Raw genomic sequence first — 24,456 nt, forward strand, 5'->3', positions numbered from 1 at the left:
GCTCTGTTGAAAGCCTGAGATTTTAGAACGGCCATAGCCAACTTATATAATACTATGGCTCTTGTCTCTATCCTAGAATTGAAGACCTGCCAATCTATACAAGGCTATAAATTAATTTTTGTCCTTTTATGTAATAAAGCTCAGGTTAAAAATATAAAAATTTGTATAGAAAGCAGAAACTGATTTTCCTGGCTAAACCCTTTCACTTAGTTCTTTTGAATTCCTGAAAAGATCCATTAACTCAAGCTTAACATACTAAACAGGATTTCTTTTTTTCAAGTGTGAATGCTAAGTATTAAACTAAAATATTATTCATGCTTTCTTCTGTCACATGAGACTTCTCTTCCTAAAAGAAGATGAACAAACTCTATTCATAATTATCCTGAAGTGGCAGACATTTAGTCCTATGGTTCAGTGACATTTGTGTATCCTAGATAACCTTGGTGTGCTGTGGCATACTGTATCATTTATGTAGCTTGTTCCTCTTGTAGTTACTCTTTTGGCCACCTATGCTGAAATTACGCCTCACTCATCACCCCTTCTGTGGTGAAGGTGTAGAAAAGGGGGCTTGTTACTTAGAACAATGACAAATTAGTCTGTTTCAGGCAAGTGATATTCTTCATACCAGTTTCTGGACAGAATCCATATTTCTTATCTCTGTCATAGTCTTCAGTGGTTCCACACCATCGGTACCCATCTGTCCTGCCTTCTGTTGTGCACTGGTCGTAGGATTGGCCCTGGAATTTAAAGGGAAATTTGCATGGCTGCCCGTCACCATTGCCACCCATCGTAAAAAGTGCTGTAGGGATAAGGAAAGAGAAAAATGTCAATACAGAATGCTGAATGTCACCAAGAAACTGTGATGTGCCAATGGTAGCATGTAAAGGTCTTGACAGAGATTGGACAGTTGTCATGTCTGGTGCAGTTTGCTCTTAGGGTGTCTTCCTTACACCAACAAAGAGCTGCTTTGGCAAGACAGACAAGGGATGTTACCGTCTCGCAGTGTATAGAAAGATATGACTGATTGATCCTTATACATGAACTGGGAATGAAGAAAATTCTAACAGGCTATTTGATATCATCCTTTATAGCCTGCCTCATAACATGGAATTAATACACCTTGAAACGTTTAGAAAGGATTCGGAGAAAGTCACTCCTGTTCCTCAGTGCTCTGCTGATTCTTCTACCTTACATCAAAAATGTTTGCAAGAATGACAAACTCTGTACAGAGCCACAGACAATCCTTTATTTAAGGTGTGTGAGGGGACCCCTTTCTCCCTTTTCTGCTCCCAGTTTGAAGTTGCCGCTAGAACCCAAATGTGTATGTGGGAAGCCTTGTCAGTTTTTTTTTTTTTACATTTACTGTTGTTTTGATGACCAAAAGGCTGTTTTAGCCTTCGTGTCTTTATATAGGCTTTGAGGGGATTTGCCTTTGCTTAGCCTGATCCATTGATGGGAAGAGGCATTGTTTGGGAGTGTGTTTCACTTCTTACAGTAGTAATACATAAAAACCCAAGACTTTTTCTGGCTGAAGGGTGACTGGGAAGGGTTCTAATGATACAGTATTGTGACATGGATGACTCATTTTGCCTTTTCCACTTAAATCAGTAGCTGGCCTCAGTACCAGGGGCATGAACCAGTGATTTACTGAAGTAAGTTCCAGTCCCAGTGGGGAGAGCCCTGCTTGCGTGCCCGAGTTTACTGAATTTCTGATCTGGCTGAACTCGCATTTGTGTTGATCTGTATTGTGGACAGGGATACAGCCACACAGAGGGCCTACAATTTTGGACAAAGATAACTGCTGCATGCACTGTGCCTTCCCAAAAGAGCAAGCTGCAAATGTTTTCATTGTCTTGCATCTTGCAAGAAGATAGGAAGTATGCATCAACTAGGACAGTGGCTATTTGGGTCAAAGAAAGACTTTATTTTTTTCATAAAGGAAAGATGGAATTGGAAGACAAAATTAGACTGAGTTGTTTAGATGACTCATTTACCACATGAGCTGCTCCCAGCTCTAGATCTGTCAACCTCTGTAATTTAATAGCTTTTCTTTCCCCCCTTTTTAAAAAAAAAATGGTTTAAATGTGGCTGGGCTACAAAAACTTTGTGGAAAGTCAATCTCTTATTGCTTTGCACGGGGTCGTTCTGAGTCACAGTCAAAATGCAGATTTTCATTTTGCTCAAGGTAACATCATGTGATGGTAACAAAAATAATTTGTTAAGCTTTCAAATCCTTTTCCTTAACTAGAAAACTCCATGCTTTAATGTAAATGAAAGTAAGAGACTAGGTTGGTTCCCTCCAAAATAAACCAAATCTTTACTTGTAAGGGAATCTTAGGGGGCCTGACTCTTTTCCTTACCATGGTAAGCTCAGCCATTTAAAAATTAGTGAAGGTATGCTGATGTGAGAGCAGATTCAAACTGGACTGCACTGTTAGCTCTTCCTAGAAAAACCAGCCAGTTGTGATGTAAGGAAACCTCATTCTGGAAGGCTGCTTAAAATCCTGTGGCACAGATCCAAGGTGGAGGTAGCTACAGCTTCAAGAGGGCTCTGCCTGGGAGTACAGCCTACAAGGACTGTGACCATTGTGAAGGAGGTGCAGGCAGAGTACAGATGTCAGTAATGTTAGAAATTGAAGGACAAATTTAGGAGCCTAAACTCCCTGTATTGTTGGTGGAGTTCAGTGGGGAGGGGGATTCAAGGTTCCTTGATGCCATATGGCAAAGGAGAGGTTCAGCGCACACGCCTAGATTTGTGTAGTAGGTTAATAACTTTCTTCTTTGCTTTCTTCTGCTTTGATAAATGGTAGTTGAAGGTAGTTGGAGAATTAGGGTGCAGGCTTTAGTAAAGCTTGGTTCAGTACTATACATTAAAAATGTTTCCAAACATGCAGTGTGCCTCTGTGAGGAGAGCTGAAACTAATGTCATTGAATTAAGTGGGAGAGAAACAAACACAGACAACTGGGAATGTTGCCCCAACAGGCACTCTCTGATGTAAATCCTCCCCTATCTGAATTTATTAGTGGGATTTTAGCAAATGGTGTCTTGGAATAATGAGTGAACAATGCTGCTCTGAGCTTAATAAGAAACATCTGTCCATAACTGCTCAAGGATCTTGCGAAATAATTACATCAGAAACAAAAGGCTGAAGCCCTTCTGTTCCATTTCAGAAACCCTGACACAAGCGTTTTCAGGAACATCAGCTTCCAAATCAGGTCTCCCTGAGAGTGCTTCAATGATTACATTTTCCTTTTGGTATGACTTTGGGATTTTTAAAAGGTTTCAGTCAGGGTATGTGAATCTGTTTGTCCAGGTACCTATAATCTGGGCTTCATTCCAAATATGTTTGAGCATTCGGAGTGTTTTAAAGAACTAAGCCCAGTTTTGCTCTTTTCCAACTGGAAGTATTAACCCGAAGTAGAGGAGATTTGGGGAAATGTGAGGAATGAAGGATATGGCAAAGTTTTAGGAAAAAATGATTGTGTGGATATGTATATTTGCACACATACCACTTCCTGAAGTAAGTGTCAGGCTAAAGAAGCTAGTTCTGAGATCAGGTAACTAACAATAATTAATACTTAATTAATTGAAGACTGTTTAAAGCTCACACTTTTGATTTCTCATCCCTTATAGCTGTATAAATAATCATCACCATGGTAGATCTCAGCTCTAGATGTGATTTACAGTGGGCAGTTAGGGCTTTGGAAGTTAATATTTTTTTCTCATGTTAAGGCCAGAAGACTGCTGTGTTGTACAACAGACTATCTTTGTAAACAACAAGCATCCAGATCCCGTGTTGAAAACTACATGATCTCACAAATGAACCTGGGCATTCCCCAGAACTAGTCAAGCAGGAATCCATTTAGTGTTTGGCTACAATAGGATACCAGAGAAGTTTAGAATACAGGCTATCAGGACTTTTCCTGGATTCACATACCTGTGATCTTTGAAGAAACAATCTGTGCTTAACTGGCACATGCATGTTAATACACATATGTGTGTTTTTACAGTATGAGTTGAGACTTGTCTGGGACTTGTTGGGCTGTGCTTGTGCGTTCTTGCTCTGGCAAAACTCTGAACTTGTCTTGTTTTGCCAGCTCTGATTGTTCAGCATCAATAATTTTCTTCCAACTATCTGCATTTGCTTTCCTTGTACTGACTGCATGTCATCACCATAATATTATAAATAATTTAGTAATGTTGTTCCAAGCAGGATTAACATGAGTCCAACAAAACCCCCATTGTTTTCTGTTTCATTCTTTTTCGTAACTCTTTTCTTACTTGGTATGACACAGCAGTAGCAGGCAGGACTTTTGTGACCCTGCAGATCTGTCACTCAAGATACAAGGGAACAAGAGTGATGGAACTCTCCCTGCTGCCAAAAATCTTTTTGCAATTGGTTAGGTACAAAGGGAAAATAGCAAAGGTGGGAAACTGCAGTATGGGGAATGTATATGAACAGAGGGGCACACTCTGGAGCTGGCAAGCAGGAAATGGAACAAGTGGCTAAAAGCCCCTTACCTTCTCTACTCAGTGCTGATAAATCAGCACAGTAGGCTACAGCCCATTATACTTAATTGCTTCTCTAAAGGTTTCCTGCTGTGTGACATACAGAAGATCAAATCAACACTCAGATAGTAATAAATTGCTCAAAATCTTCTATCCAATAGATTCATCAAGATTTTCAGACATATAAAATCTGTTTTCAATGTTTAAGGGGGGAATATATTGTCATAACCTCATTTGAAGGATAACAGGCATATTGTGTATATTTTTTAAATGTTCATGGCTACATGAAAGCATTTCAGGCATTGTTTAAGCTGTAAATGGGTGTTTCCAAATATAAAATAAGTTGCTTGTGAAATAGCATTCTGTTCATACTGCAAAATGTTAGAAATGAAGTACGATCTTAGCTTCTAACAGTTTTGTACAGATAGTGATATAGAGTTATGAATGCAGAGTTATGTCATGGCTGTAGCTGAAGAGAGCTGTTGGCACTACATGAGCAAGAGTCCCAAGAGCTGTGTTAAAAAAAAAAACCACTTAAATTCTGAAAATGTTAGCATTCTCCTGGACAGCAGTTTGAAATCTACCAACATACAATGAACTTTGTGCCAGCATAGATACTTGCATGAAATACAATCATTTTTATTTTGCAAAGCAGTATGAGGTCATTTAAAGTGTGGTTTGTGACAATAGTACTGTCACGTTACTCTAAAGGGTTCCAATTGGTAAAACTGGTATGCAAAGTCATGGAGGTCTGGCTTAGTGGGTTCCATTCCTAAAGTCTTGAAAGTCTTTGCTCTTGAAGGAGATGGTTTCGACTGTTTGTGCAACGGCCTGCAGGTTAGGGAGGGATTTCTGTCAATTAGTGTGCTCCAGCCCCAAAAGGTGATTGCCATTCTGGGATTGTGAAACTCAACCTGTAGTGTCTTTGGTGTATATATGGGGCTGACATTGTTTCAGACATCAGTATCTCCATGTTTTTAGAGAAAGGCTTAAGCATGAGTTGCCATTAGTTACAAACTCTCCTACAGCAAGGGAGCCTTTAGAGAATTTTGTCTGCTTAGATGCTGAGGAGATATTAAAGAGCAGTAAATCTAAATCTGCCAGTAAGGAAGTAAAAAAAAAATAAAATAGTACAAGTGGGTGAGCAAATAAGGAGCAGTTTACTAGGAAGAGAGCCATGGAAACAAAGATCTACTTACACTCATGGGGACAAAAGCCATATTTGCCATCTGCATCAAAATCTTGGGTTGTAGAACACCAGAGGAATCCATCGTTGCGTCCTGCATCTGTGCAACTATTGTATTCCTTGCCATTAAACCAGAAGGGAAATTTGCAGTATTCACCATCTGCATTTCCATACTTCACTCTCACCACTATAAAGAGAACAAATGCAGTGGTGAAATTAGCCATCAACTGATTAAAAAAAATAAGGTGTTGGACATCATCTTTTCCTGGAGGATACTGGTATAGAAATGCAGTCTGAATTTCCAGTTTGAAATTCCATCTCCCTCTGGTCTCTCTATTGGCAAGGTGATCATAGCTGAAACAGTAACTGGTAATTTTGAAAGAATTACATGGATATTACTCATGGCGAAGTATTAGAATGACCAGTCCTTAAAATCAGCCCAGAAAAATATATATGTTGTTGTTGCTATGGCAAGGAAAACCTATAAATGTACTGTTAATACATTTAATCATTTAGTCTCTTTGGTAGTATGGTCTAATATCTTCAGTATTGCTTGAAAGGTTCCAGGCAGGAGCTGAGCATGAGCTGAACATGCCTTGTGCCTCAGAAACCACTTTGGGATTTCCAGTTTGACTTGAGTGAGGTTTGCTGTGGCACTAGGGGATAGGGTGGTAAAGCAGACACACCCAGGTCATGGGCTTTATTTCAGTTTGTCACATGTAATTTAAGACTACAATCCTGGGGTTGTAATATATGCTAATGTATAGATAATTCACGTATCCATAGTGTTTATTTCAATGGCAGTAACCAGCTGTATCCTTACGCAGTGTTTTCACTAACATTGAAAACGGTTTCCTGCTCTTCATTGTTAGTCTGAGTCCAGTCAGTGCAGTGCTTCTGCTAAAATTAAAAGAAAGCCAATGCAAGGAATTTGATTATTTTGGTATTAAAGATCAGGTTTTAATTTTTTTTTAATTTTCTCAATGCAAGTACAGGTGAGAAAACTACAATTTGAAATGAAAAGCGAACATGAGATTGCATTCTTATTCTGTATTTTGTAGTATAGGAATCGTAATTAGTCCTATATGAATGTGGCAAAGTGAAAGGTGAACAAAGAGGTTCCAAACTACTCATACTTGGTCTTGTCTAGTTCAGGTGGTAATATCTGGACCTCAGTTGTTTTCTCCTAAAGTGTGTGGTGAACTGCCTGTTAAAGTCTCTTGAATGTGTTCCTAATCCATGGGTTTATGTCAAATTTTGTTTCAGTCATTAGCATGAGGAATTTATAGTCTCATTCTGACAGATACTGTGGATATGCGAAAACTTATTCAGGTGGATGGTCCTGGCTTAACAACTGGAGCCACAGCTTAAGTCATCTTAAAATTGTATGACATCAGAAAAGCACTGACCAATCTGCCTCTTACAAATGAACTTAAAAGATGTTGTAGTTTGAGTCCCTGAGAATAGAAGCATTCAACATCCTTGTGGTGGCTTTGTACTTTCCCTCAGTTCATGAAGGTTGTACGGCCTCAGGTCCATTATTATTTCAGTTTTTCAGGGGAGAGTAGAGTAGAGTAGAGTAGAATAGAATAGAATAGAATAGACTAGACCAGACCAGGTTGGAAGAGACCTTCAAGATCATCGTGTCCAACCCATCAACCAATCCAACCCACCTAATCAACTAACCCATGGCACCAAGCACCCTATCAAGTCTCCTCCTGAACACCTCCAATGATGGTGACTCTACCACCTCCTTGGGCAGCCCATTCCAATGGGCAATCACTCTCTCTGTATAGAACTTCTTCCTAAAGTGAAATACTAGGAAACATTTATGTAGGAATTACTTAAACATTTTGTAGAGAACAAATTTAGTTGTAATATTCACTCCCTAACATGTATTGACATGTCAAGGAAAACATTCAATGCATCACTTGAAACGGATTTAAAACGTAGAAGCCAGCAAGGCTTGTGTTCTGAAACATTAAAAATCTGATACCTTGCCCTTCTCCAAGAGTCCACAGCTCATCATCATCAAAATGGGAGTCTCCTCCAATTCCTGGCCCTGGTGCAAAGGCATGAGCCAGAAGACCATCTTTGCCATCAAATGGATAGCCATCACCATGCTCTGCAGGAGGAAGCAGACAAAAAAGAGCAGTTATCTAATGACCTCAGCTCTTTCACAGCCTATACACGAATGATGTGTATTTTGCCACCCAAGACAGCAGTAGAATACTATAGTGACTGAGTTTATTGGCATGGGCTGTGCTGGCAAGACTGAACCACAACAAATGAAGCCAGTTCTTGGAAAGAACATTAAGTGTCAGTATAGCAGTTGTGACAGCATGTTATTTTATATCTTGTAAGTATTGTGGAAAGGAATCAAAACCAGTGAAGAACAGTGAAATACTGTAAATTGGATGTATGACTGCATACACACTGCACTTTATCAATGGAGACTGGAAGGGAGCTGCAAAATAAAGACTGTAGGTAAGGGGGATTTCAAGATAATTCGTATCAGTCCCAACACAGAGACTAGAAAGCAAAGGCAGGTCTCTTTTTGCAAGCAATTCTGTTTTTTTGCTGTACCCCAAACTACTGTGCTCTTTTCTTTGTGCAGGATGCTAACTACTTCAAGCATGGAAACATCAGCTGAGTGCTTCAGTAGTCTTTATCTGAAAAGCTAGCTCTTACTCAGTGTTCTGAGTTTGGTGAATGAGCCTATTCCTCCTTCACAACAGCTTCTCTAAGACACAGGCAGCTCACAGGGCAGCAGTAGGTTAAGAACCTCTCCTGTTACACTGTAGGCTTTTCTTGGAAGTACACCACATGTGGGTAAGGCAGGCTGGCAAGGGCATAACCCTGGTATTCATAGCTTTCCCACCATGCTGACCTGTGCATCAAAGCTGGCTGCCAGCATCTCCAGTTGCGTCATTTCAGGTCTTTTGGTCTGATGTCTTGCCATTTAACTGAAGCACAAAATACACAGGTCTGTTTCTCTACCCTCTTACATTCATTTCATCCTGGTGTCATTCTTAATACTAGTTCAGTTCATTTCAGTAGCCTAGTGGGTCAGTTGTCAGAAAGATTTTGACATACATTTGATCTCTTACTCCCATTTATTTCCAAGTAGATCTGTTGCTTGAAAGGAGGATGGAAAATTAAAAACATGGATATCTCGGCTCTTGTGAGTCTGACGTGCACTAAAGTGATAAGAATGAATGAATGAATGTGGGAGAAGCTCTTCTCTCTCTGTTTCTGAGCTGGCTATACCCAGCAAGTATTAAAACCAAAAGAAACACTTCTGCTTTCGTAAGACTTGTTGTTTTTTTTGTGAACCAAGACAGTCTGTATGAGGATCTGAAGTTTTGACTTCTGTACAGGACCTCTGAAGCTTTTGAGGTCAACTTGTCTGTAGCTAAAGCAAAGCAAAGCAGCTTGAAATGGAGGCTTTTACAAAGAGCTCTGTTATTCTTTGAACTGTTCGTGTCCAAAGTCTACCACCTCCCAAGTGATTGGCTGCACAAGTATCTTCATTAATATTAAAAATTCAGTGGCTCTCTGGAAGAAGTTAAAATGCCTCAGGTTTACACTGGAAAGCTAAAAACATTCTTTCAGGGGAAACCAAAGTTAATTGAGAAGACATGTACAACAAAAATTAATCAAGTTCACCTATCATCAACTGGACTAAACCATAATTCATCTTAAGATCCATATTTTTTAATTTCCCAAGACCAAAGAAAGCACTGGAAGCCTGCATTCTGCTATGCTGAAGAACAGAGGCCAGCTCTGGATTTACAACTGAGAGGCACAAATCCATTTTTAAGTTTCAGTATGTTAGGACCTCCACTTTATCACTGCAGAACTGAGTATGGAGCTATAAATAAACAGTGTGAGGGTATTCCGTTCTCTTCTGTGGCAGGAAGCCAGCTCACATCATCTGAAGATTTGTACCCATATTTCCCAGTTCTATTTTTGCTTTATAAAGGTTAAAATAAAAGCCTGCCCCTAGCAATTATCTTATGGAAAGATAAATATAGTATAAGGATATTGTATACATAGTTCTCTGTCTGTCTCATGCATAAGAAAGAAAAAAAATAAATCCTGGTAAAATTAGATCTTAGGCTGTATAAAGCCAAGTGCAAACTAGGACAAAGGTTGCCAGAAAGGCTCATGGGTACCACTTACTGAGGGGAGATCATTCCAACACTAAGGATTAATGAAAGGAACAAACCCAAAACCATATGTAAAAATAGAGAACTATACCCCATCGGCCAAAGTTGATCATGATGTCTGCCTCTCCGTCGTTTATTCGGTTAAATCTCAGTGGTGTGACATCACTCCAGACTTGAAAGGCTCGAGCAAAGGCATCATCTACTGTCTCAGGATCCAAATCCGGGGTATAGCCTATAATCCTTGGAAGTAAAAGGAAGAGTTAAATACCAGATAACCCTCCTCCCTGTATTTGTTTTTCTACTGATCAAAATACTGAATAGACTTGGTAGTGAAGCCAGTTAACATTGCTGCACATGAGACCTAACCACCTTCCTTTGATTCAGAGACTTGATTAGGTGTGGCAGTGGCTATTTCTTTTCCATTGGAATTTTTGCAGCAGTACAAATAAAAGGACACAGCCAGGGTGCACAGAGCCTTCAGGGCAGTGGGCCTTGCACAAAGCACTTAGGCTTTTCCTGGTGCTGAGCTACTATCAAGTTAGTGTAGCTTGAGACATGCACATGCAAGCATATTTTGATACATAAGATTTATTTGTTAGAGAATGACCTCAATAACATTCTGAAACAACCTATCCAGAGTAGGTTGTTTGGCTCTTTAATAATAACAACAGTAAACCAGCCCTTCTCCCTCACCTTTGCAGTGAGCTGCAGATTATTTCATCCCAGTTGAGTGATAATCCTTTCTGTGTAGGTTACACTGGCAATGGGATACATGTGGAAATGGGAGGTGAGAGGATGTGTGATAGAGCTGTAGGCCTGTTGTGGCAAAGGGACAAACTCTGAAGTGCCTTGCTGTCTTCATATATTTTAATTGGAGGTTCAGTGCAAGATGATTGATGTAAAGACAAGTTTCCAAATATGCTGTGCATAGTGAGGGAAACTACTTTGTGCCTAAGGACAATGAGGAAGCATCAAAGGAAGCATATCAGCAGGCAAGGGCTGTGAGAGTTGTCACAGGTATTTCCAGTGTTTGTTAGCTAGTTGTAGCACAGGACTTGTAAGGAAGCAGCAGACCAAGTCAAGCAGCTAAGAAAAATCTGCTGTTTGTTCTCTTTGATGCTAAAAGTTTGTTCCTGAACAATCTAAGGGTAATGAGATGCTTTTTATTACTGACCTCAGTGAGAACTCTATTGATCCCTGAGTGGTTCAGAAGATAACTAAGAAATTGAAGCATATCTAACCACTTGCAATAGGTTTGCTTTAAATCACACCTGTATATATCCAAAATGTGATTGTTTTATTTTAAAATTTATTTGAAGATCAACATTTGTACGACTACTAAATGCAGAGGAGTTTGTTCACCTACACAGATGTAGTCAGTGAGCATTGTGGTCCCTGCTCAGTGCATGGATGGGTGAGATGCTGCTTCTCTAGTTCCCTTAGGATGCTTGCCACACAAAATGATTTGAATTGAAGAAGTCCTGTCTAGCCCTCTAAGCAGTTACTCCCTGTCTAAGTGTCTTGTTTGGTTGGTTCTTAAGCACCATAGTTATATGTGAGCAAAACCCAATGTCAGTAGTCAGTACCTGTATGTTATGTGATTCTTTTCCCACTTTGGCTTTCTTGGAAAGAAGTTGTAATTGGCTACATCTGGGTTACCACAGCGGGGCTTCTTCATTGTCTCAATAGTATTTTGATCCAAATCTCCTGTTTCAGGCAGCCCAAAAAATTTCTGCATTTTCTTCAAAGTATCTTTCAGGACAAATAAATTGCAATTGTCTTTGGGGCACCCATAGTATTTGTTCAGGTATTGCTTGAAAAAAAGAGCACAGAACAAAGATTTTAAAATTCAGAAAATAAATAATTAATCATTACAAACAAATACTGTAACTCCATGGCAGTTTAAAAAAAACCTACTATTATTAGTACCTGAGAGGCCAGCAGAATCTAATTAATAATAATAATAACAATTATAACAACAACAACAACAACAAACCAGGTTGGAAGAGACCTTCAAGATCATCATGTCCAACCCATCAACCAATCCAACCCACCTAAACAATTAAACCATGGCACCAAGCACCTCATCAAGTCTCCTCCTGAACACCTCCAATGATGGTGACTCCACCACCTCCCTGGGCAGCCCATTCCAATGGGCAATCACTCTCTCTGTATAGAACTTCTTCCTAACATCCAACCTAAACCTAAAAGCCTTTGACACCGTCCCCCATAGCAAACTCCTGGCCAAGCTGTCAGCCCACGGCTTGGACAGCAGCACTCTGAGCTGGGTTAGGAACTGGCTGGATGGCCGAACCCAGAGAGTGGTGGTGAATGGTGCCACATCCAGCTGGCAGCCAGTCAGTAGTGGAGTCCCCCAGGGATCAGTGCTGGGCCCCATCCTCTTTAACATCTTTATTGATGATCTGGATGAGGGCATTGAGTCTATCATCAGTAAATTTGCTGATGACACCAAGCTGGGGACAGGAGTTGATCTGCTAGAGGGTAGAGAGGCTTTGCAGAGAGACCTCGACAGGCTGGACAGATGGGCAGAGTCCAACAGCATGAGATTGAACACATCCAAGTGCCGGGTTCTGCACATTGGCCACAACAACCCCATGCAGTGCTACAGGCTGGGGTCAGAGTGGCTGGAGAGCAGCCAGGCAGAGAGGGACCTGGGGGTGCTGGTTGATGGTAGGATGAACATGAGCCTGCAGTGTGCCCAGGTGGCCAGGAGGGCCAATGGCATCCTGGCCTGCATTAAGAACAGTGTGGCCAGTAGGAGCAGGGAGGTCATTGTGCCCCTGTACACTGCACTGGTTAGGCCACACCTCGAGTCCTGTGTCCAGTTCTGGGCCCCTCAGTTTAGGAAGGAGGTTGACTTGCTGGAACGAGTCCAGAGAAGGGCAACAAAGTTAGTGAGAGCCTTGGAACACAAGCCGTATGAGGAGAGACTGAGGGAGCTGGGGTTGCTTAGCCTGGAGAAGAGGAGACTCAGGGGTGACCTTATTGCTCTCTACAACTACCTGAAGGGGGGTTGTAAACAGGCAGAGGTTGGTCTCTTCTCCCAGGCCACCAGCACCAGAACAAGAGGACACAGTCTCAGGCTGCGCCAGGGGAAGTTCAGGCTGGAGGTCAGGAGGAAGTTTTACACAGAGAGAGTGATTGCCCATTGGAATGGACTGCCAGGGGAGGTGGTGGAGTCGCCGTCACTGGAGGTGTTCAGGAGGAGACTTGACAGGGTGTTTGGTTACATGGGTTAGTTGATTAGGTGGTGTTGGGTGATAGGTTGGACACAATGATCTTGAAGGTCTCTTCCAACCTGGTTTATTCTATTCTAAACCTCCCCTGATGCAGCTTGAGACTGTGTCCTCTTGTTCTGGTACTGGCTGCCTGGGAGAAGAGACCAGCATCTGCCTGTCTACAACTTCCCTTCAGGTAGTTGTAGAGAGCAATAAGGTCACCCCTGAGTCTCCTCCTCTCCAGGCTAAGCAGCCCCAGCTCCCTCAGTCTCTCCTCATAGGGTTTGTGTTGATACAAGCCATCCTTGATCACACAACGTTGCTAATTAACCAATAATTTCCACTATTAGCTATCACCTTTACTTAATGAATTGCTCTATTAGTAAGTAGAGCATGCAGCTTTAATGTAGAACTACAAAGTAAAAATGAGTTTATACTTTTTGATTTCTCTATGATGAATAGATCTGCTTACAATTCTAAATTTTGTATATTTGTTTTCTTGGCAGGCTCTATGGATTATAGAGAAACTTGTTAAGGTGTTAAAGCTACCACACAAATAAGACCACCTTAACTGAGAAAGGAAAAAAAACCCAACCAAACCCCATTGTTTATTCAAACCACAGAGCTATGTTGTGTGTGTTTGGGTTTAAGTCAGACTGTGAAGACCTGAGGAAGAAGGTTTTTGGTAACATCTCAGTTGGCTGGACACTGCAGCCAATTAGTATCTGCGTAATCAAAACTGCATTGAATCATTCAGCAGATTATGGCCAGGCTGATCTTACTGGTACAGCCATGGTAGCAGATCACAGTTGCCTCCTCTTAGAAAGCAGTGGTCATAAGGGATCAAAAAGGCAGCACAAACCCTGTTTTTCTCATCTAAAACACTGTCCATTTGAGTCTCATCCTTTCCATTCCCTATGACCTGTTTAGCAAGTGAGGTTCAGTTAAAGACAAAAATAAGTTCAGCATTGAGTGGCAGAATAACTGTGAGCTTCCTAGGGTAGGGACCAACCCCAAGAGCATGCCTGCCATAAAACAGTCATTCAAATGAAAAAGAGTGGCAAGAAATTGTATGTTCAGCAAACTGCCTAACAGCCTTCATCCTGACAAGACTAGCAAACATAGCCTGTTGGCTAGCTGGACATTTTGGATTCAGTGTTTTGCATCCAGACTTAGCTTGGACTGTTGCACAGGTACACTCAGTTGTGCTGTTTAGATTATGCACAGCTTTCAGTTGTTGAATTTATATCCTCTTTGAGGAGAAGCTAAATAATGATGAAGGTGTTAGTTTGGGTACTTCTATAATGACAATAGCTTATAATTAGCTAATTATTTTCAGTCACAGGTTCTAATCAGCTTGACTAAACTATCTGGAGTTGTAGGCATTATAATACAGTAAAGTGAATTTTATGGTTCTCTTGCACAGATATTTCAGGAACATACTGCAGGCTGACCCTCTGGTATTCTATCCCTAGTTCTAAAAGAAAAGCTACAGCCCTGTCAGATGTCCCCAGAGTGATGGGTAGGCCCCCCAAACTGGTGCTTAGTATGGCACAGAGCTGAGAAGTGCCCTGGCCAATGATGCTGTTAAACAGGGAGACTGCAAGGTACAGATCTTTACAGTAGAATTCTCTGTAGCAGAGGCAGAAGCATTCTTCAGGTCTCATACCTAAAATACTAGCTACAAATCCAAGGTAGGAAAACACCCTAAATAAAGATAAAGTTATATTTGCCAAAAATGTCAGAAATATCAGAGAGAATTATTTCTGACTGAGGATCAGAAGCCTGACAAAATGACTGCACATTTAAGTTCTTGTGCTAGGAAGTATTCCTGAGAAAAACTTATTTTATGTCTCTAATTAACTGACTGAAGTTCAGGAGGCTGGGATTAAGACAATTACATCAGCAAAATACAGCAAAAGATGTCTGATGGCTGCAGTTGGTCAATCCTGGATTTCACCATCTCCTCATTAAGTCCAGGCGTATTTCATCTACCCTGCATAGGAAATGGTTCAGAGCTTACTCAGAAAAAGGATTTAATCAAGATATTGTGTGTCCTGCAGAAGGTCCTCTGTCCGCCGTCTGATTAAGTGCAGGTTATGTCTAGCTTGTGTGATTTTTAACCTCTGATGTGGTGTTTCTCCAGTGGAGGCTGTGGCAGTGGTAAACAATGGACACACTACTACACTTCTGTCTGCTTTTGGTTACTGGGGCCTGTGGAAATTGTGTGAAATGCAGTATGAACATGATCAAAGAGGCTGGTTTGGAGGATCTGTTCTTACCCCAGTTTTCATTTTATTGGAGTTTGCATCTCCCAGTGATGTACCGTGATACTGACTACACATCAGACCTGAAGCTTACTCAGAAGCAGGATGTTGATCTTGCCGTTTTAGGTTTGGGAATAAGAGGCACAGCCAAAAATATAACATGAGACATGGTAAAGAATTTTCCTTTCTAAGATTCTAAATAAAAAGCTAACTCCTCTCAGTTTTTCCTAAAACGGAGATTTTACTTAATCTGAGAAATGAACACAACCAGCTGTTCTGCGAGAAGAGAATCCTGAAGAAAATGTAGTGTCTCTGTAAACCACATCTTGGCCTAGGCTGTGAAATTCAGTTTCCTCAGAGTCAGCAGGGAGCTGTGGTGATCTGGAATTTTGATCCAGCCCATTAATGAAACAGGGTCCAGCTGCAACATAGCAATTTGTGTTCTGATGCGGAGTGTTGGCCTGTTCTGATGGTGGGTGTGAGGGAAAGGCAGCCAGTTAGTGTTACCCAAGACTACTACAAAGAAGACAAAGAAGAACTGCAGTGTTAAACCAGCTTGTAATTTTCCTGAGTACACAGAACAAATACATTGCTCAAAAGAAACAGAGATGAGAGGAGATGTGGATTACTGTCACTGAATAAAAGCCTGGCTTTAGATAACAAAATACCTTATTTAAAAGTTGTAAAATAACTACTAGATGTCTGGGACCCCACTGTCCCCTCCCACATGCTCTGCCCCCCATTTCCTGGCTACTGTGCTGCTAAGGCAAAACTTTGGGTGAATTTAAGTTAAAGGCTGAGGAGTGTCCTTTTTGGGTCAGATTGTCTGTTTTTCTAAACTTTCCACCACAGCTCCCATCTGGAATTTCCCTTTCTACCCTCTCCTGGACCTTCTTTAACCTGGCAAGCTTTTCTGAGTTGCACACCAACTCCTAAAGAAAAGCAACCAACTTTCAGATCTCTGTGCCTTAAAATAAGGATAATTTATCTCAATCTTCCTTAAAATGGACTTACTGCTGAAGAGGAGAAATGTCTATAATTTACATGCTAAAATAAGGATAATTCATCACAATCTCCCCTTAAATGGACTTCCCCATGTCATTTTTCTGAAGGGCTAAAGTAAGGTTAGAATAAAATGCTGTGGAGATATGGCTATAGTTTGCTAATGTCACAGAAATTCAAATTCTGGTTTTTGTTCCAGATTGAATTTGAAAAAACAAAGATTTCTTTAAACCTCTGATGAGATTTCTTTTCAAAGTCAAACCTAGTCACAATGGCTTCTGAAACTTGAGCCAGCTTTTAGTTGCAATTGTCCCTTAAAGCTGTGTTTATGCAACGCACAGTAAACAATCTGGAAACAAGCTTCAGATCCATGCGTTGAGTGAGCCTTAACAGCCCATACTTCTGCTTGATTTAAGAAAAACATTAGATGTCTCTTCTTTGCCCTTCTCCCCTCTTATCACAGCAATCTTTTGATTATAGTCATGATGACTTAATGAAATTATTTTGTATATTCAGACTTAAGGACAAAACCCCTACACTTTTCTTTGCCAGCTTAAAAATTTGAAGAGAGGAAACATTACTTGGCTCTAGTTTTAACTTCTGAAAGCTGATACCTTTCCTTGCTAGCTTGCACTTCCCGAGACCCTAGGGAGAAAATGTTACAGTCATTCCTCAGCCTCAGCTGAAACGAGAAAGAAACATCTGCTTATGAAACGACAATACAAAGCTGAAGCAAAGATGAAACCAACACTTACCACTGCTAGTTCTTTGTCTGTTTTGGGAGTGCTGTCTCCAGGAAACTTAATAATTGGTGATGGTGCAGCTAAAGTTGTGTTCAGAAGATACACTTGGATTAATAGTACTTTAAAAACGAAGCCACAGACAATGGGAGTCTTCATTCTGCCTAGACTTGTGCTCTCCTCTTTGGAAAAAGCTTTTCCCGGGCTGCCTGTCCGTTACTTTAGCTGCAGGGTGCACCAGTTGCTTATCTGCACATCTTAACTCTCTGCACCGTTTTCTCTTTTGCTTGCTCTAGCAATTCCTTTGTATGTTTAAAACATCCAGATGCGCAGTCTCAAGCTACCACAAGAGGAAGTCTGAAAACTAGTGGAAACATGAGAAAAGGGCAGTTACCAGATGTGATTCCTGTGATTTTAAGGTAGCAACAGGCAGATACTTATTACTGCTGAAAGAGCCTACGTTTTCTCCTCATTTGCATATGTGAAAGCATTTATCTATGCCAGGCAGCAGGAAAAAGCAAAATCTGACTTAATCTTGAAGATTAAGTGTCCCACATATATTTTAAACAAGAAAATCAATAAATTCCTGAACATTATTTTCCTACCTAAGTAGGTGGGTTGTTTCCCCCCCACACTATTTTTTTTTTGGCCACAGGCATATTAATCTGCTTTAGTCATGTGTGGTTACACTCCTACACAGTGCCTTACAGTAAATACTTTGATTCTGGATTTTGAGGCAAACCCTGCATGGGCCAGGGCAGCCGAGCAAGGCTGCTTGTCCCTCTCCTGCTTAGGCTGCACAAACTGTAGGTCTGTGTACAGAGGGCTCACCCACCCTTGGTGTGAGCATTGCTCCCTCCCTGCTCTGTGCAGAGCTCTGAATAAGATTCTTGTGGCTTGTTTGGGTTTAGAACCAGCCTGAGGTTTTGCCACCAACAGGCATGATGGTGTATCACCTTAATCTGTGGGGTAAGAGATCATCAGGGAGATGCAGCAGTAGAAATCATCCTCAATAACTGATGCAAGGGCAATTGTATAGTGTTCAGGGTTTTCTTATGCTGTGGGTTTGGTCTGCTGGTGCAGCTGCCTTAGTCTGGAAGTTTGGTCTAAATATGGCAATTATCATGGACAGTCGTTTTGCTGTGTTGTTCATAACATTGCCAACTTTGAGCTGGCAATATTGTTAAAAGTGGATTTTTTTTTTTAGCTGAATATCCCTGATCAAGGTTTTGGCTCATGACTTTCTAATTTGAGAAGCTGCAATTCTGCATGAGTGCAAACTGAGTTCTGGCCAGCCAACTGTCTACACTTTCTATTAAGCATGAGTCTAGCCATCACGGTTCCTCTGAGCTGTATGTCAGCAGAGAGGTGCTCATGGCTTTCCTTTGAATGTTAAATGAAAGTTTTCCATATATGACTTTTGTTACCAAGTAAGACTGTTCATGAAAAGGAAGTACTCTGCTGATGCTTGATATTTACTTATACTACATGATGTCTGACTAAATAGTTAACATTGACAGTTCATTGAGTTGTGTTATTATCAGGCTCTTTTGCTAACTGCACCCCACCATCCATGAACTGCATATTCTTACATAAAGGCAAGGATTTTGATGGGTAGGCTGAGGGGTTGAGAGACAAAGCATTAGCAGTTTTCCTGCCTGTGCTGTTCCATGGACAGCTCAACATAGCAGCTGGATGTATGGCACTGGGAAGCTCAGAGCTCAGGAGAGAAAGAGAAGTTACAGGACCTTCATAGATGAAACAGAGCTTTCTTTGTAAGCAAGTAACTTTGTATTTATGTCCTCTCATCCTTTCATGTTTGATTCCAGTGGCACTTGCCTTGCAGTGAACAACTTGCCTCTAATGGCTAGCTTTGAAATTGCCGCCTCTTTTTCAGCTTTTCCCCACTGGCAAAACCCCACAGTCATTTCAAAGAGTTGCCTTAATAAAAATGGCAGTTCTACAAATATGGTCCATTTTTTCCACAGCTCTGCATTGGGTGTGGGGAATGACTCTCCTTCTTTGTTTGTGGTGATAGTGCATATTTGTGTCTGGCCACGTGAAACTGCTTGAGAAGAAAAGGCTAAGAAAGCCTTCGTTAGATGTGCCAAGTTACTCTTAGCTACTCCTTAATTAAGCAAGTGAAAATACTATGTGTTTTGTCTCAGGGTTCTGCAGTTATCTCTGTGCTCTGCTTTTTGTCAAGGGCTGCTGTAAATCCTGTAGTGCAAGGACCACATCATTTTCACAAGAATTTTAATGCCATTTGTGTTGGCTTAGTAGCTTTCATTTTGCAGGGTACTCCAGTGAAGACGTTTAAAACCAAATGTGTCCTGGCACATTCTGGTTGCGCTCATAAGCCTCACTGAAATCTAATGAGTGTTCAATTCTCAGTGTGTCCTAAGGAATGTTGAATCAGAGATGGATGAAGAAACTTTTGAATGGAGTGTGAGGTCTGTGCAGTTTGAGAATCTCATTGTACTTTGTTTCTTATCTTTACTGGCAGTGACAGGAGGTTGAGGCCACGTCCTAAATACATTTCCAGAAACCAGCAGTGAGGTGTTGTTCCTTTGTTTTGGTTGCAGTTTTGCTGATAAATTGTTTTGCTGGTAATACTTCAGTTAGGGAGAAGTTAAGCAAGTTATGTTCAGTTAAGAAACAATGCATGATGAAATATTAGATCTCTGGGTATTGAACAAAGTGATATATTGAGTTTCTGACCATGCAGGGGAAAGCATTCTCATCCATTAGCACATGACCTCAGTAGCAGTTTATGAGATCCTAGCTGAGGTGCCTTCTTTCATGTAAGCAAGCAAAATAAATGCTGGTGGTGCTTCTTTGCAAGAGTAAAAGTCCTACTTCCAACTAAATTTTGAGTGAAATGTTTATATTTCTCTTTAAACTCAGTGGGATCATGCTGTTGTCAGCATACTGCAGAGGTGCTGCTTTTTCAGGCTAGAATACAGTGATGCTAACTCCTGAAAGCAGGGAAATTCTGCTGATGGCAGGCCTCTTCTGTGAGCAAAAAGTTGGGCTAGATGATTTCCTGAGGTCTGTCACAGGCCGTGTTACTCCATGATCTTACTGCTCTTCCTGAAATTGAAAAGACATGGTATGATGTGTTTTCTGATCTCAGACTAGCTGGGCTTAAAATCAGGGAACAGATTCTGTATTTTGACATTTGGTTGACTGTTTAACTGCTATTCATGTTTAGTGCATAGACATTCTTCACCACCCTACACTCTAACATTAATTAGTGACTTTGAACAGATTCCTGAATGTTAAGCAATACCAAACAAAGAGAATGAGGAAAAAAAAACCCATAGAAGAAAGCATTAGGCACCTACCACCTTTATGGAAATCCTGAAACAGTAACTAGATCTCTTTTGTCTTACCTTAACACTCTGTGAAATCTTTTGTGTGTGTACATAGATGCTACAGAAAATGGGCACAGTTCTCAGTGCAACTGTGGTCTTTATGTATTTGTGGAAAGAATTCCTGTCAATGTTGCATGTAACGTCCTATATTAGATATTATATTTATTTGATATGTACATTAATTTACCTCTCTTTAATCATGAAAACCTTTTCCATAGCTACTGTTTGTTTCAAGTTAGAACCTCTCTGTACTGCAAAAATTAGTAAGATACCAGATTTGCTTTTAAAATGCCTACAATAATAGAAACTGTATGGCAGAAACCACACAGCCTGAGATGGCAAATCCTTCTTGAGGACATACTTCATTAATAACAGTGAAAAGGGAATCAAGACCTCTTGAGAGCTATATTTCTCAGTAGCTCTGACTGTGCTATGAGGCACATGACTGTGTATATTCACATGCTGCATTTATCAAAGGATTTTTCTGTTTCAGAAAATTATTTCTGAAATTATTCAGGAGCATGCAGCAGTTTCAGGATTAGACTTCAGATGGCGACTTGGACAAGTTGATGATGCAGTAGTCATTCCTCCAGAAATGCACTGTAGCAATTCCTGTCAGTAATTCCAGAATTTTATCAGAAGCTGATGATTTCCTGATGGTTCTAGTGGAATACATTAGGCCAAGGATCAGTGTGCATGGTGGTAGAATGATGGATTTGTTCTTGGTGGGGTTTTATGTTATAAATTGAAACTTGTTGCTAGACTGAATAATCATCAGGACAATTAAGATCTAGACTAAATAATCAGGACATTTAAGATCTCAATAAAGAAGCTGATCCTCTGTTAGACAGTCAGCTGGCTCTAACTGGTTGCAGTGGGATGTGTGTCTCTAAATAAACTATTGTGGTATGTGTATATAAACTCTTTTTGTATTTGTTACTTTTAGGGTCTGTGTTCTCAGTTTACAGCTTTGAGTTTAGGAAGCAAAACAAAAATGTGATTAATGTAGATGGATTTGTATTGCATTCACCAGGATTCCTGATAAAGAAATAACCCATTAAAATTATCAGAGCTAATGCAATGTTTTCAGAGTGTTTCATTCAGAGCTTCTAAGGGACTGGAAAACCTGAAGCTCAGGTGATTGAAAAGTTTGCCATGGCTTCAGGAAAGTTGCCCATGTGACTATACCAGGTGCAGTTTAACCAGGCCTTTGGCTCCTTCTCAATTTTGCCAGGGTTGCTTTGTAACTCGTTTTCCTTTGCACAGAATCTGTAGTTTCTCTGGGATCATCATTCCAGTGCTTGCTTTCTTTGTCTGAGGAAGAGAGGTTTGTAAGTACCAGGAAACCAGAAACAGAAGAAATAATGGGACTGGACTAAGCTGAAGGAGGGATTTTGATGTATTTTGCCATCTCTGACTTGTAGGACACTACAATAGCTACCCGTGTGGTGCTAGACTGAAACCTCACTGAACCCGAGTTGCATACAAATCATGTATCTACATGCTGCTCTTTCTCAGTGGTACCTCTGCTGAAGATGGACCACTACAAATAGTAGTATTACTAAACTAAGGAGCTGTATTCTTCCTGATGTTTAAGTTAATCTGTTACTCTCTACAAAGCATTTTCCATTGCATTTGTTCAGTGTGCTTCTGCTTGAACCAGAAATTGCTGCTTGTGTCCTCAGGCGGTGTTAATTGGCATTGCAAAGCTTCCGGTGGGTGAATTAGTGCAGTGGAAATATGCCAAACTATTTCGGACAAAACCCCAGGCCAAGTTTACGAATGTCACCAGGACAGACTTCTTGGTACCTTCTTGACACTGCCAGATAGTCTAGAGAAGGTTTAAAATACAAACTGCCTTGATAAATATTTCTCTTTTCCCTACACATTTTCCCAGTGTAATTCTTGCCTGTTTTAACTATTTCAGTTTCAAGTGTGTGGTAGGATACAATGACACTTGGTGAGTTCTTGGAACTTGAACACTAGGTCTTGTGGCTCTTCCCTTCATTTGCAGCCATCCAGTTCTGCAGCGATTTACAAATGAGGGCATCATTTACCACTGGACCTTGCCTGGTTGGTTGCAATGCGTGCAAAGCACCTGGCCATTTGGTGTTCATATTTCACTTTGCAAAGTGTCTAACAATAACAAGGGAGGAATATCTGGCTGATGGCTTCGCTGTTTGAAAATAAGCTGGGTCTTGTGGATAAAATGTGCAGAACTAATTTGCCTTTGAAAGAAACTCCGTATCACTGGTGGCTCGGCAGAAAAAGGAAGTCTCAACGCTGCTGGATTTGCTTAAGCTTGGTAAACTCAGCATGATTATTAGCAGCACAGGGGACACATCCTGCTATCCATATTGGTGTTGGCTTGCCTTGTGTTTTGTCAGTGAGTCTGTTGATCTTAATGGGACATTTTGCAGTGAAAGATGTGAGTAAGGATAATGGGGGCTAGCCCTTAGCTAATGAGCTAGCCACTACTACACACATAGTAAGAGTAAGAGCAAGAGCAAAACCTAAGCTGACATGATTGCATGATCAGTTCCTAAGCCCCATAGTACAGAGCAGTGGAGTTTCTGCTTTTCAAACTGCAGGGACAGTCCCTAAGGAGAATTCACTTAGTGACCCATTTCTCAGATTCTGGAGGAGGCTTACAAACAGTGCCATGCTAGAGCTGGACTATTCCCCACTGCTGTTATGTTTGTATTCATGGGAGGTCTCTTTGCTCTAACAATCGGCAAGTGCAATCCTGAACATGTCAGAATAATAGTTCTGCTTGCTTTGTGCTGCTGCCACGCAGCCACATCCTGATAGGCACTGTACATCTCACTTGTCATTACTGTGTTGGTATTCAGACACCGAGGGGCCTTAATTAATGACTTTGAAGATCTGGTCTTTTATAATTCATAACAGAACTTTAATTAAAGTCAAATATATAGCAGTTGAACTAGCAAAGGATTTAAAGTGCACAATCTTTGGTGGAGACAGTGATTCCCTCTGACCATGAGTGCTGTATGATGAATACAAATTCCATTCCATCACAGCAGATTGAGGGAACAGAATGGGCTCATTTTTTTAAACAGAGAGGTCCCTGTTGTTATGGACTGGAAAGGCCAAGGGGCCTGCAGTCACTTGGTTCTAATGGTGTTGATAGGAACAAATAAGCAAATGAACCCCCAAAACAACCACAAAAAAAAAACCCAAACCCACACATGTATGATACTTGCATATTCATTTATGTAGAGATGGTGTGTTAAAATGCCCTGTGTGGATCAGGTACTCACTTGAGACTCCTGTCAAGGCAGTAAAAGAATTCTTAATTCACATAAAGGGAGACAGAGGCAGTGCTTTCACCCAGGTGCAGGTGCAGTTCAGGTCTTTTGAACAGTTTGCCTTGGTGCACTGGATGTGGAGCCTCTATCTCCAGAGTCTTTCCAAATCTGCCTGGACAATGTCCTGTGCAACCTGCTCTGGTGAACCTACTCTGGTGGTGAGGGTTGGATTAAATAATTTCCAGAGGTACCTTCCAAACTTTATCATTTCTGTCTGTTCTGTCTGTGTCTGTGTTGGTTACTTGTCTGCTGAATCTTTACCTGAGAAGGCAATTTGTGGCATTGATCTTAAAGTTGTGGGTTGTATCTTAAGGTTTATCATTTGCCCTGGTCTTATAATGGATAGAGATTAGTGAGATTAGTCAATAGTTTGGGGGTGCTAAATTTCCAGTCCTGTGTAGAGAGGCCAATCTGTGATCTTACCATCAGAAGCACACAAATGAAAGCAACCAACAGGAATAACTCCCCACTAGATATATAGGAAAGCTAATAAATGAAGCAGAATTTACAATTTTATATAGCTAAAGGAAATTGGTCAATAAGTCACATCATGATCTTTTTAAAAAATTGCCTTGAAAGGGACATGAATAATGGAAAAATTGTGTTTGAATAAATTAGTCACTGCAAGCTGGCA

At 40.8% G+C, this 24,456-nt stretch overlaps 1 protein-coding gene across 1 annotated transcript in view; it reads right to left on the reverse strand.

Annotated features, from left to right (window-relative positions):
* Window positions 1-17,498, reverse strand: part of MMP2 (matrix metallopeptidase 2) — a 35,623-nt gene extending 18,125 nt beyond the window's left edge. The window contains exons 1-6 of the mRNA XM_068150500.1: window positions 17,132-17,498; window positions 11,455-11,681; window positions 9,960-10,108; window positions 7,693-7,821; window positions 5,710-5,883; window positions 626-799 (exon numbers count right to left, since the gene is read on the reverse strand). Coding sequence (XP_068006601.1) covers window positions 626-799; window positions 5,710-5,883; window positions 7,693-7,821; window positions 9,960-10,108; window positions 11,455-11,681; window positions 17,132-17,275 — 997 coding nt within the window. The 5' untranslated portion in view covers window positions 17,276-17,498. The remainder of the gene's footprint in view (window positions 1-625; window positions 800-5,709; window positions 5,884-7,692; window positions 7,822-9,959; window positions 10,109-11,454; window positions 11,682-17,131) is intronic.
* Window positions 17,499-24,456: the final 6,958 nt, after the last annotated feature.

The sequence above is a fragment of the Melanerpes formicivorus genome, unplaced genomic scaffold (genome assembly GCF_026170545.1).
Source record: "Melanerpes formicivorus ecotype bairdi unplaced genomic scaffold, bMelFor1.0.p_v2 SCAF_20, whole genome shotgun sequence".
Taxonomy (NCBI): Eukaryota; Metazoa; Chordata; class Aves; order Piciformes; family Picidae; genus Melanerpes; species Melanerpes formicivorus.